Source organism: Colobus angolensis, unplaced genomic scaffold (assembly GCF_000951035.1).
Source record: "Colobus angolensis palliatus isolate OR3802 unplaced genomic scaffold, Cang.pa_1.0 Scaffold43, whole genome shotgun sequence".
NCBI classification, from domain to species: Eukaryota; Metazoa; Chordata; class Mammalia; order Primates; family Cercopithecidae; genus Colobus; species Colobus angolensis.
Genome location: NW_012117710.1, coordinates 3,283,044 through 3,295,670, shown reverse-complemented (window position 1 = coordinate 3,295,670; position 12,627 = coordinate 3,283,044). Strand labels below are relative to the sequence as shown.

The 12,627-nt window shown below is 53.6% G+C and overlaps 1 protein-coding gene across 1 annotated transcript in view; it reads left to right on the top strand.

Moving 5' to 3' along the window:
- CARD11 (caspase recruitment domain family, member 11) overlaps positions 1-6,731 on the top strand; it is a 155,912-nt gene extending 149,181 nt beyond the window's left edge. Inside the window, exons 23-25 of the mRNA XM_011956975.1 lie at positions 466-590; positions 2,680-2,795; positions 6,029-6,731. Of these exons, the coding sequence (XP_011812365.1) occupies positions 466-590; positions 2,680-2,795; positions 6,029-6,233 (446 nt within the window). The 3' untranslated portion in view covers positions 6,234-6,731. The remainder of the gene's footprint in view (positions 1-465; positions 591-2,679; positions 2,796-6,028) is intronic.
- The last annotated feature ends 5,896 nt before the right edge of the window (positions 6,732-12,627 follow it).

The following is a 12,627-nucleotide window of genomic DNA, read 5'->3' as shown; positions in this document are numbered from 1 at the left end:
GGGTGGGTGGGTGGGTGGATGGATGGATGGATAAGTGAATGGGTGGATGGGTGGGTGGATGGATGGGTGGGTAGGTGAGGGGTTGGTAGATGGGTGGGTAGATTGATGGGTAGGTGGATGGGTGGGTGGAACAGGAGATTTATTTAGACTGGTGATCAGCCTTGCACCACAGTGCCTGAGCTGCTTTGTCCAGTGAAAGGTATTGCTGAGAAGCCAAACCATGAGTATTTGCCAAGCACCTGCTCCATGGGCTGCCATGGGGAGTATGAAGAAGGTTAACCTTAGCCCTGCCCTCAAGGAGCTTCACAGTCTAGTAGAAAGGAGATAAGATTCATTTAAACTTGGCTGGAAGGAGATTGGACATCGAGTTCTGTAGAGCCCAGAAGGTGGCAGGCAGGGCCTGGGTGGGATGGTCAACCCAAGGCCACCTGGTGCTACCCTCAGGACCGGCCCCTCTCTTTGCAGATATCGTCACAAGGGATGAGTTCCTCAGAAGGCAGAAGACGGAGACCATCATCTACTCCCGAGAGAAGAACCCCAACACATTCGAATGCATCGCCCCTGCCAACATTGAAGCTGTGTCCGCCAAGGTGAGGCGGGGGCTGGGAGGTTGGACGGGGCCGGGATCCTCCGTGATGATCCTCATGAGGCCACCTGGGCCAGGGACAAGGGTGGAATGAAGAGTTGCTTTCACCTCCCCGTGGCCAGACCTCTCCTTTTCCGAACCTTGTCCCAGCAGCTGCCCCGTGTTAACGTCCTCTCTGCGTCCTTGTCCCCTGGGCTCCGACATGAGTTTTTATTTTGGAGCTGCTTTCTGTTTGCGATGGCTTCCTGGAGCTGGCGTGTGTTCGCATGATTTAGGGGTGTGTGTCTGGTTGTGCTAACAAGGGCCAGAGATAGAGAACCAGCTCATCAGGGCAAGAGGATGAACGTGAAGGCGACAGGTATTACATTCAGCAAACGAGGGGAAAACAGGAGGACATCGCGAGACTTGTTGGCAACGATGCAAAAAGGTTGTCTGTGTGCAGTGTGGAGTCTTTGGAGCCAGAAAACGTGACCTAAGCATTGAGCTCTTCCTCGTCCCAGCGCTGGATGAAGGAAGGGCTCTCTGTCCACGTCAGTGGAGGGCCAGGGGCTGGCTCCGTGGTGGGCTCTCGGTCTGCATCAGTGGAGGGCTCCCCCAGCTGCCGGGGGCTGGCTCTGTGGTGGACGCTGACCTTGGAGATGGCAAGAGCAGATGGTGGTGTTTTTGGTTTTTTTTAAAGTCTAGGCCACAGCTTTAGGAAATTCTGGCAGCTGGAGCAGACAGAAAGTAAGCGGACAGGGTCGGAGCCAAGATTGTTTTTAGCTGAAAAGAAGAAGCCATCCAGCAGATCTGTGCTGTTAGAAATGTGGGCCATGGCCCTGCTCATGGGGAAGGGGGAGCAGTGGCCTGCAGGAGGCCCAAGGGGACCCTGAGCAGGGTGAGCCATTCCTACTTCCAGACCCGGGTGCTGGTTCCAGGCTGTGTTCAGTTTGTGAAATTCATTGAGCTGCACACTTAGAATGCTGTGTTTATGTTCTATTCCAATGCAAAGTTTGATGTTTTATTTATTTAGACACTGGGTCTCGCTGTGTTGCCCAGGCTGGAGTGCAGGGCACGATCCCGCCCTACTGCAGCCACGACTTCATAGGCTCAAGTAACGAGATCTCCCGCCTCTGCCTCCCGAGTAGCTGGGACTATGGTTATACACCACCATGCTCAGATAATGATTTTCTGATTTTTTTAGAGATAGGGTCTTGTTATATTGCCCAGGCTGGTCTCGAACTCCTAGTGTCAAGCAATCCTCCCACCTCCCAAAGTGCTGGGATTGCTGGCCTGAGCCACCACGCCCAGCCAACATTTGGTGGAAATTTTTTTTTAAGTGATGCCTTCAGCAAAGCAGAGATTGTCCTTTCTCAAAATGATGAGCTCATGGTTGAGAACCCTTGTAGATACTCCTGGGCCCTGCCAGCCTGGCTGACTCATCCTTCATGTGTTCCCTACTTTCTTAATTGAAGGCGGACTAGGGTAGCGGGTGTTTTGGGGCGGGTGTGTGTGTGTGTGTGTGTGTCTGTGTGTGTGTGTGTGTGTGTGTGTTTGAGTGTCTGAGACAGTGTCTCGCTCTGTCACCCAGGCTGGAATGCAGTGGCACCATCTTGACTCACTGCAACCTCCACCTTCCGGGTTCAAGCGATTCTCCTGCCTCAACCTCCTGAGTAGCTGGGATTACAGGCGTGGGCCACCACACCCGGCTAATTTTTGTACTTTTAGTAGAGACAGGGTTTTGCCATGTTGGCCAGGCTGGTCTCGAACTCCTGACCCCAAGTGATCAGCCTACCTCGGCCTCCCAAAGTGCTGGGATTACAGGCGTGAGCCACCACGCCCGGTTGGTAGCAGGTGTTTCATTCAAACTCATTCACGCCACCTGGTTCACCCCGGCTGAGGCCTCGTCTCTGCCCATGAACATCACTGTGGTCAGCAGAGTCCTGGAGTGTCCAGACTCCTGGGGGGTCTCATCTCCTGGATCAGTGGCAAATGGCTTTCAGGGCTCCCACCTGGCTATAGACCCCAACCCTGCATCCAGGCCCTGCCGCAAGCACCTTCACAGGAGCGAGAGGTGGGCGGGCTGCTGCTGACCGAAGCCACTGTGCCTACAGAACAAGCACTGCCTGCTGGAGGCTGGGATCGGCTGCACGAGAGACTTGATCAAGTCCAACATCTACCCCATCGTGCTCTTCATCCGGGTGTGTGAGAAGAACATCAAGAGGTTCAGGTAGGGCTTCCAGACCCTAGGGGCTGCCCCCTCCTGTCCCTAGTGCCCCACCAAGTCTCCATGGATCACAGGAGGCCTGTGTGCCCCCACTTCATGCACCGCCCTTAGTAAACCCTCACCAAGTACGGAACTGACCTTGCAGAGCTGACGCCGAGGGCAGCGGCCGAGATGATGACTCACAAACGGGGCGCATCCCAGGGACAAGAGCTAGGAGGGTCGGGGCAGAGTGCCCATTACCCGGGGTGGTCAGGAAAGGCCTGGGGGATCTGTCAGCGAGACCCATGGCAGTGAGGGGGGCCTAGGAGATGAGAAAGAAGACGCAATCTGGGCAGCGGGGGAACAGCTGGTGCTCAGACCCTGAGATAGGTGTTTGGGCGGAGGGGTGAGGGACGGAGCAGTGGGAGGCAGAGGGGTGAGTGGTGGAGGGTGAGGGGCAGAGGGATGGAGGCGGAGGGGTGAGGGGCAGAGCGGTGAGAGGCAGAGGGTGGGGGTGGACGGGTGAGAGGCGGATGGGTGGGGGCGGAGGGATGAAGGGTGAGGGTGAGGGGAGAAGGGGTGAGGGCTGGAGAGGCGAGAGGCAGAGGGGTGAGGGGCCAAGGATAAGGGGCGGAGGGGTGAGAGGCGGAGGGTGAGGGGCGGAGGGGTGAGGGGCAGCTGGTCCAGGCCCTGTGGGGCCACGGGAGCCACAGGAGCCACGGGAGGATGCGGCATCTTGTTCCAAGTGCATCTGGAGGCCGCTAAAGGTTCTGAGCGGAGGCGTGGCATGGTCCACTTTAGGGTATAAACGCACCTCTCACCTCTGTGTGGACAGGGGCAGGGTGGCGGTGCGGGCCGGGATCCTGTCTGGGAGACGAGGAGAGGCAGTGTGACTTTGGATCCGTGCTCAGGGTCGAGCCTGCAGGATTCCGGAAAGGGTTCACTCTGGGGTTCCGGAGAACGAGAGGCCGGGCGTGGTGGCTCACGCCTGCAGTCCCCACACTTTGGGAGGCCGAGGTGGGTGGATCAGCTGAAGTTGGGAGTTTGAGACCAGCTTGGCCAATGTGGTGAAACCCCATAGTCTCTACTAAAAATACAAAAACTTAGCCGGGTGTGGTGACATGCACCTGTAGTTCTAGCTACTCGGGAGGCAGAGGCAGGAGAATCGCTTGAACGTGGAAGGTGGAGGTTGCAGTGAGGTGAGATCGAGCCACTGCCCTCCAGCCTGGTCGACAGAGTGAGACTCCGCCTCAAAAAAACAGAAAAAAAAAGAATGAAAGGATGGCGCTGAGGTTTGGGGCCTGGGTGACGAGGACAGGCTGGCCCTTAAGTGGCTTCATCTTGGATCCCCGCCCCTCCTCGCGCGTACCTGCAAAATAAATGTTCTGCAGCCATTTTACAGAGGGAATAACAGACAGAGTTTAGGCCCCTTCATTCCTTTTCACCAGGTACTCACTGAGCCCCCGTGAAGGGTTAGACTCTGGGGAACCCAGCAGTGAGCAAAACAGACGGGCATCCCCCCTTGATACCTCATACCCGTTAGGCTGGCCAGGACCAAAAGCACAGAAACTGACAAGAGTTGGCGAGGAGGATAGACATCGAAACCCCGAGTGCAGCGGCTGGACATGCAAAAAAGAGCGGCCACTGTGGAGGACAGCATGGCGATGCCCCAAAAAATTAAAAACAGAATACCGTATAATCCAGCAACCCCACCTGTGGGAATGTCCCCAAGAGAAATGAGAGCAGGATCTCTAAGAGACATTTACACGCCTGTGTTCACAGCAGCATTACTCCCAATAGACAAAACATGGACTTCACCCAAGGGTCGGTCCGTGGGGGGTGAATACACACAACAGGGCCCACCCATACAGGCTAGGAAGGTGGCAAGAGCTGAAAACCTTGCAAACTGTTAACAAAAAATAGTTGAAACAAAGAAATAATAATACATTTAATGCAAGAGAAATAATAGCATGGTACACACCCCCTTCCCTGATCTGCCCTGCTTTGGAATGTGTTTGCAATGCAGTGTGTATTGCACCAAAAATACTGTATGGAGTTTGTTTGTTTGTTTGTTTGTTTGTTTGTTTGTTTGTTTTGAGACAGAGCCTCACTCTGTCACCCAGGCTGGAGTGCAGTGGCACAATCTCGGCCCACTGCAGCCTCCACCTCCAGGGTTCAAGAGATTCTCCTACCTCAGCCTCCCAAGTAGCTGGGATTACAGGCGCCCACCACCATGCCTGGCTAATTTGTGTATTTTTACTAGAGATTGGGTTTCACTATGTTGGCCATGCTGGTCTCAAACTCCTGACTTCAAATGATCCTTCCGCCTCAGCCTCCCAGAGTGCTGGGATGACAGGCATGAGCCATCGCACCCAGCCCATACAGTGGAGTATTATTCAGCCTTCAAAAGAAAGGAGATTTGGGTGTGAGATGAACCTTGAGGATGATATTCTCAGTTAAATAAGCCGGTTACAAAAACACACATGCTGTATGTGATTCCACTTCTATGAGTTATCTAAAGCAGTCAGATTCCTAGAGACAGGAAGCAGAAGGGTGGTTCCTGGGGGCTGCGGGAGGGAAGATGGGGAGTATTTAATGGGCCCAGAGTTGCAGTTTGGGAAGATGAGAAAGTTCTGGAGATTGGTTGCACAGCGGTGTGAATATAACTCATGCTACTGAATTACTCACTTAAAGAATAGGTGAAATGGTTGATTTTCTTTTTGTGTATCTTAGCACGATTAAAAATAAAAAGGATGTGGACGGGCCCGGTGGCTCACACCTATAATCCCAGCATATTGGGAGGCCAAGGCAGGCAGGTCATTTGAGGTCGAGAGTTCAAGACCAGCCTGGCCAACATGGTGAAACCCCATCTCTACTACAAATATAAAAATTAGCCCGTCATGGTAGCGTGTGCCTGTAATCCCAGCTACTCAGGAGGCTGAGGCAGGAGAATCGCTTGAACCCGGGAGGTGGAGGTTATAGTAAGCCGAGATCATGCCACTGCACTTCGGCCTGGGCGACAGAGCGAGACTCCATCTGAATCAATCAATCCATCAATCAGTAAGGATGTGTTTGGAATTTCCGATAAACAGCTTAAGGGGCACGGTCCCTAGCGTTAAGAGGCACGGACACTATAGGGAGAAGCAAGGCAGGGAAGGGGTGGGGACCGCGGCAGTCAGGGGTGGCCAGGCAGGTGGTGCCACACCAGTGCCACAGCTTGGCAGCCCTCCCCACAGCCCCTGCATGTCTCCTCCCAGAAAGCTGCTGCCCCGGCCTGAGACCGAGGAGGAGTTCCTGCGCGTGTGCCGGCTGAAGGAGAAGGAGCTGGAGGCCCTGCCGTGCCTGTATGCCACAGTAGAACCCGACATGTGGGGCAGCGTGGAGGAGCTGCTCCGCGTTGTCAAGGACAAGATCGGCGAGGAGCAGCGCAAGACCATCTGGGTGGACGAGGACCAGCTGTGAGGCGGGCGCCCCAGGCAGAGAGAGGCTGCGGTGCGGGGCATCCTATGAGGCAGGCGCCCCGGGCAGAGAGATGCGGTGGGTGCGGAGGGATCCTGTGGCCCACGGAGCTGCCCCAGCAGACGCTCTGCCCCACCCGGTGATGGAGCCCGGGGGACCCAGGTGCGCCTGGGGAGGGGCAGGGTGCAGCCCATTCCCCCAGCCCCGGCTGACCTGGCCCAGCAGTTTGGCCCTGCTGGCCTGAGCAGGGAGACAGGGGAGCAAAGGACGCCAAGCTGGAGGCCCGAGGCCAGCCGGCCTCTCGAGAGTCAGAGCAGCAGCTGAATGTAATGCTGGGGACAGGCGTGCTGCCACCAGTAGGGCAGGGACCGGGACAGCCAGGTGACCACTAGCCCTGGGGACACACTCACCGTAAACACATCCCCAGGCAGGACAGATCGGGGAAGGGGGTGTGTACCAGGCTGTGATTTCTCTTGCATTAAAATGTATTATTATTTCTTTGTTTCGACCCTTTGTTTGTGAACAGCTTGCAAGGCCTTGAGCCCTTGCCACCCTCCTAACCTGAAAACTACACCCGGGGAGCTTAGCTGGGGACTCAGGCCCCACGTTCCTGTGTAGGGTGCCTGGACACACCCCAGGGTCCCAGGACAGGCCTAATTTATCCCTGGACTTAGGGCAATACTTGCTAATCGCACCCCATGGACTCAAATGCATCCTGATTTGGAAGATCAACAAATTATCTTGTCACCGTGGAAAGGGCCCATGCTCTCACAGACCCTGGGGAGTCCTTGCGGTCTGTGCCTGGCCTGCCCCGTAATTCCAGCCCTGAGGCCAGGCCCCCATCACTCAGCTCTTCTCTGCACGTAACTGCCCCTGCCCTGCGTTCAGTGTCCCTAGAGGGCAGCCCAGCTTCCTCCTGCAGGTCAGGAGCAAGCATGTGGGGTACAGCCCTCTAGGGGGTTCATGCCACACTGCCCAGGAGATTGAGTGGTGCAGGAAAGTCACACCCGCTCCCCAGCAGGTAACAAAAACCTAGGAGTTCTAGAACCATTCTTCTCCTTCACCCCCTCGATGCAAATTTGCAGAGGGTGGACCTGACAGGCACAGCCAAACCAGGCCAGGTTGCACCCTCACAGGGCACCACACTGCATATGCAGGAAGCTGCTGGGTGGCAGGCTCGGATTCAAACCCAGGTCTGTCTGTCTGTGGGAACCATGGGAGCAACTGCTCACTAACAACCTAATTCCTAGACTCCCCTTCCTTCCTAAGAGAATCCTGACGTATCCTGGGAATCTACATGCACAACTCAAAGAACATATATCCCAGCCTCCCTTGCAATTAGGGAAATGTAAGGGGAGGTTTGGGGGAGAGACAAATGGTGCTTCCTCCAGTTTTGTGCCAGGGACACAGATGCAATGGCTGGAGCACCAGCAGTGTTCTTGCATCTTGAGGTGACTATGGGGATGGAAACCCTGCTTGCAGGATGATAGATCAGAAAGAGAGAAGAAGCCACAGTCACTGATGACACTTGGGGGCCCAGGACTGCTGCTTGGGTTTCTTTTACATGACACAGAAAGAAATTTGTGTCTTGTGTTAAACGGCTGTTATTTCAGTTCTCTGTTACTTGCAGCCAAGAGCAATTCCTAACACATACAGGAGAAAACTTTATTCTTTATAGTTTCAAATACCACGGGCATGGGTTAATCCTCTGCTAGGTTTTTACCACCTAGACAAGGTATGAATTATTAATAAAAGAACTCTATTAATAAAGATCTCTTCCAAAAAAAAAAAAAAATACTGTGTGGCCTGTAGCATTTTCTGACATTTTGACCTGCAGAAGACAAATTAGCAGTAGAAATCTCTGGGAGGCGAGAGTGGATGGATGCAGGTCCTAGGAGGGCACCTTGTTCTTGCCTCCTCCCTGACAATCCATCTCTGCACCACCAGCTCCGGGTCTGCCAGGGAGTGTGATACCTTGAAAAATAGAATGTCTTCCTCCAAGAGCCCATGAGCAATGCTCCTTTTCCAAGACAGCCCCCAGAAACAAGCCAGACGTGCTGGGTGTAGAGAGGCCGTGACTCCGAGGTGCAGCTGCTGTTATTTAGGGCCAAATAAACCACCACGCAAGGTAATGCTAGGGCCGGAAGGCCGCCTGCTTCCATCTTGTGAAAGCCTTAAGTTAAACCGTAAATCTCCCCCCAAGCCAAGGCCTTCGTGTTTCGGCCTGGAAGCTGTGCTGCTTTGCTAAGTGTTCTGTGCTGAGTGGACAGACATGACCAGGAAGGCGTCTCGGATAAAAAGCCAGTTGAGTGATTTATATCTATTTATTTGACTTCAGAACTCTCAGGCGGCTGAGCAGAATAAGCAGACAGGTGGCTTGCATGTCATGTGGGAGGACAGGTGGGGTGAAGATGAGCTGTTCATGGGGAAAGATATCTGAAAAGAAGCTGTGGTGGGGTTTCTCCTCCCCCTTGCCTTGCCCAAGTGATTTTAACCAGGATCAAGAGTGCAGGGCTGCGGGGTAGATACTTGCTAATAAGCGGGTGAGAGGAGACAGGGGCCGAGGGCTGGAATGAGGTTCCCTGTTCCCTTCTCTGATGAAACAGTGAAGGCAGCAGAGGAGTGGGGTTGGCACCCCGAGGACTGATTCACATGAGGATTTCCAAGGAAACTTCCAGCATCATCGCCTTCTGCCCCCGGGTCCTGCCTGTCAGCTGCCAGCAACCCCTGTGTCTGCCTGGAGAGCCCTGGGTCTGGGAGGCCGGGGAGGGAGGCACAGAGCTCTTGGCACCGTCTGCCTGCAGGTCCAAGTATTACACAAGGGCCTGTGAGCTGGGTTTTGACTGCAGAGACATCCCAGGGCTCAGGGAAGCTCCGGCACAGCAAAGCCTGGAGCCCGAGGCTCTGGATGCTTGTGCCAAGCCGATAATGCCACGATGATGCTTGGTTCACACCACGGGCACCAGCCACGCAGCTCAGAGCCACCATGAGAGGCGAGCACCGGAAATTGCGTCATACGTGTAGACAACACACTTTTCTGGGGAGAAAGTCCAAGCTTTCTCTGATTCCCAAAGGGTCCTGCAATCCCAAAAAGATGAAGAACCATTACTCTGGGATTCGGCAAATAAGAGCAAATGTTTTTTGAGCTCCTGCTCTGTGCCAAGCACCTTGTAAATGTTATTTTACTTATCCCCAAACTCTTCTCCATGTTATACAGGAGAAAACTGAGGCTCAGAAAGGTTAAGTGGCTTGACCAAGGTCACACAGCTGGTAAGCTGGAACTTCACCCAGGTCTGGTGATTTGCAACTGTAAGCTCGGGGCTGGATTTTCCGATTCTGATGTGCTGTTTGGGGTTCTGGGGCCTTTGGTCATGTGTCCCCTCTGCTCTTCTAGGGACCAAGGAAGTGGTTGGTGTTCCAGGTAGTGGCTGGCTGGGGACTGGGTGACATAATGGCCACACTGAGAGGATGTAAATTTCCTCTCTTGTTTGTGGTTTTTTTGTTTGGTTGGGTTTTTTGTTTTTGGTTTTGGTTTTGGTTTTTTTTTGAGACAGAGTCTCACTCTGTCACCCAGACTGTAGCGCAGTGGCATGATCTCGGTTCACTGCAAACTCCACCTCCCAGGTTCAAATGATTCTCGTGCCTCAGCCTCCTGAGTAGCTGGGACTACAGGTGCGCACCACCACCACGCCTGGCTAATTTTTGTATTTTTAGTAGAGACGGGGTTTTACCTTGTTGGCCAGGCTGGTATCGAACTCCTGACCTCAGTCGATCCACCTGTCTCGGCCTCTCAAAGTGCTGTGATCACTTGAGATCAGGGGTTCCAGACCAGCCTGGGCAATGTAGTGAGACCTCATCTCTACAAAGCATGTTTAAAAATTAGCTGAGCGTGGTGATGCTTGCCTGTAGTCCCAGCTACAGTGCTGGGATTACAGGATTTCCTCTCTTGGAAGAGGCAGTCTGCTCACCGCCTGGTAGTGCCAGCACAGCTGGCCCTGGGCTTCTATGTAACCAGGTCACAATTCTGAGAAATACTGGTTTACTCACCCAACCCAGGAAGGGGGCTGTTTTGGGGAAGGGGTGAATGCAGGAGTGAGACATCTTTGAGCCCTGGCATTATGCCACCATGCTGTTCTCAAAAGCCATCACAGTCTGGGTGTGGGGGCTCACACCTGTAATCCCAGCAATTTGGATGGCCAAGGTAGGCATATCTCTTGAGCTAGTACCCAGGCTGGAGTACAGTGGTATGAACATGTCCCACTACAGCCTCGACCTTCTGGGCTCAATCCTCCAGCCTCATCCTCCCCAGTAGCTAGGACTACAGGCCTGCATCACCACGCTCAGCTAATTTTTAGACATTCTTTGTAGAGACGAAGTCTCACTACCTTGCTCAGGCTGGCCTGGAACTCCTGACCTCAAGACATCATCCCACCTCGGACTCCCAAAGCGCTGGGATTCCAGGAGTGAGCCACCTCGCAGCCTCTCGCATTCCTTTTGACAACCGTGTGGCACTCTGTGGGACTGGCCTGTCCTTCCGTCACAGTCCTTGCTGGTAGACAGCCGGTCATTTCTGGTCATTTCCAGGGAATCACTGTTGAGCATCATTTTGCACAGTTCTTCTCTGCAGGATAAAGTCCCCCAACAGGGGCCATGGACTGGTTTCCTTGGAGGGAGCCTCACGGCCCTCCCCGGAGGGCACATGCACACAGACGGGGCTTTGTGATGCCCACAGCAGGCTGGCGGCCCTGGCCTGGGACATTTCCATTTCAGCCTGTCCGACCATAGGGGCAGGGGTCAGTGTGGATTGTGGACTCACCTATCTCAGTTACACCCTAAGCTCTGGGAACCGGGCCCCAGGGCCGCTGTTCTTTACTGCAGAGCAGTGCGTGTGGTTTGTAAACCGTAGTGGTTCTTTCCCAGGAGAGTCTGGGGAGACACTGGGTGCTGGGACCCCACCACCTCTACGAGATACAGACAGATCCCTGTCCCCCATCCTGTGGGGGCACTAGTCCAGTCCACACAGGCCTAAAACCCACCCACCTGCTTACCCCCAAACCTGCCCCTCTCCTCCCCAGCCCACCCCTAACTCAGTCACTCAGCCAGAAACCTGGGTAACACGGGCACCCTCTCTCTCCCCTCTCCTCTCCTCTCTGTCCGTACAGGCAGCTGTCCACACACATTCACAGCAGCACTGTTCACACCAGCCAACAGGTGGAAGCCAGCCAAATGTCCACCAAGTGGCGAATGGATACGCAAAATATAGTCCAACCATACAATGGAATATTGCTCACCCATGAAAAGGAATGAGGCTAGGCATGGTGGCTCATGCCTGTAAGCCAAATACTTTGGGAAGCCGAGATGGGAGATGGCTTGAGCCCAGGCATCCAAGACCAGACTGGGTAACATAACAAGACCCCATCTCTACTAAAAATAAAAAACAGGCCGGGCACGGTGGCTCATGCGTGTAATCCCAGCACTTTGGGAGGCTAAGACAGACAGACCACCTGAGGTCAGGAGTTTGAGACCAACCTGACCAATATGGTGAAACCCTGTCTCCACTAAAAATACAAAAATTAGCTGGGTGGGATGGCATGTGTCTGTAATCCTAGCTACTCAGGAGGCTGAAGCAGGAGAATGGCTTGAACCTGGGAGGCGGAGGTTGCAGTGAGCTGAGATGGCACCACTGCACTCCAGCCTGGGTGATAGAGCAAGACTCTGTCTCAAAAAAATAAAAATAAAAATAAAAATAAAAAAGATCTAACTGGGTTTGGGGGTGAACACCTATAGTTCCAGCTACCTGGGAGGCTGAGGCAGGAGGATCGCTTGAGCCCAGGAGCTCGAGGCTGCAGTGAGCTTTAACTGTGTCACTGCACTCCAGCCTGGGCATCCAAGTGAGACCCTGTCTCAAAAAAAAAAAAAGAGGGAATGAAATGCTGATATGCATGGCAACCTAGATGAACCTTGAAAACACTATGCTCAGTGAAACAAGCCAGCCACTAAAAGACAAATATTGTAGGATTCCATTTATATGAAATGTCCAGAATAGGCAAATCCCTAGAGACAAAAAAAAAAAAAAAAGATTAGCAGTTACCAGGCGTCAGGGAGAGAGGAATGGGGAGTGGCCGCTTAATAAGTGCAGGGTTTCTTTTTAGGGTGATGAAATTGTTTGAAACTAGACAGTGATACTGATTGCATGGCACTGTGAATATACTGAGTTGTATACTTTAAAATGGTTAAAATGGGGACGTTTATGTCATATGTACTATTGCACCATTTTTTTAAAAAAAGAAAAAGCGTGGGCCAGGCGCGGTGGCTCATGCCTGTAATCCCAGCACTTTGGGAGCCCGAGGCAGGTGGATCACGAGGTCAGGAGATCGAGACCATCCTGGCTAACACG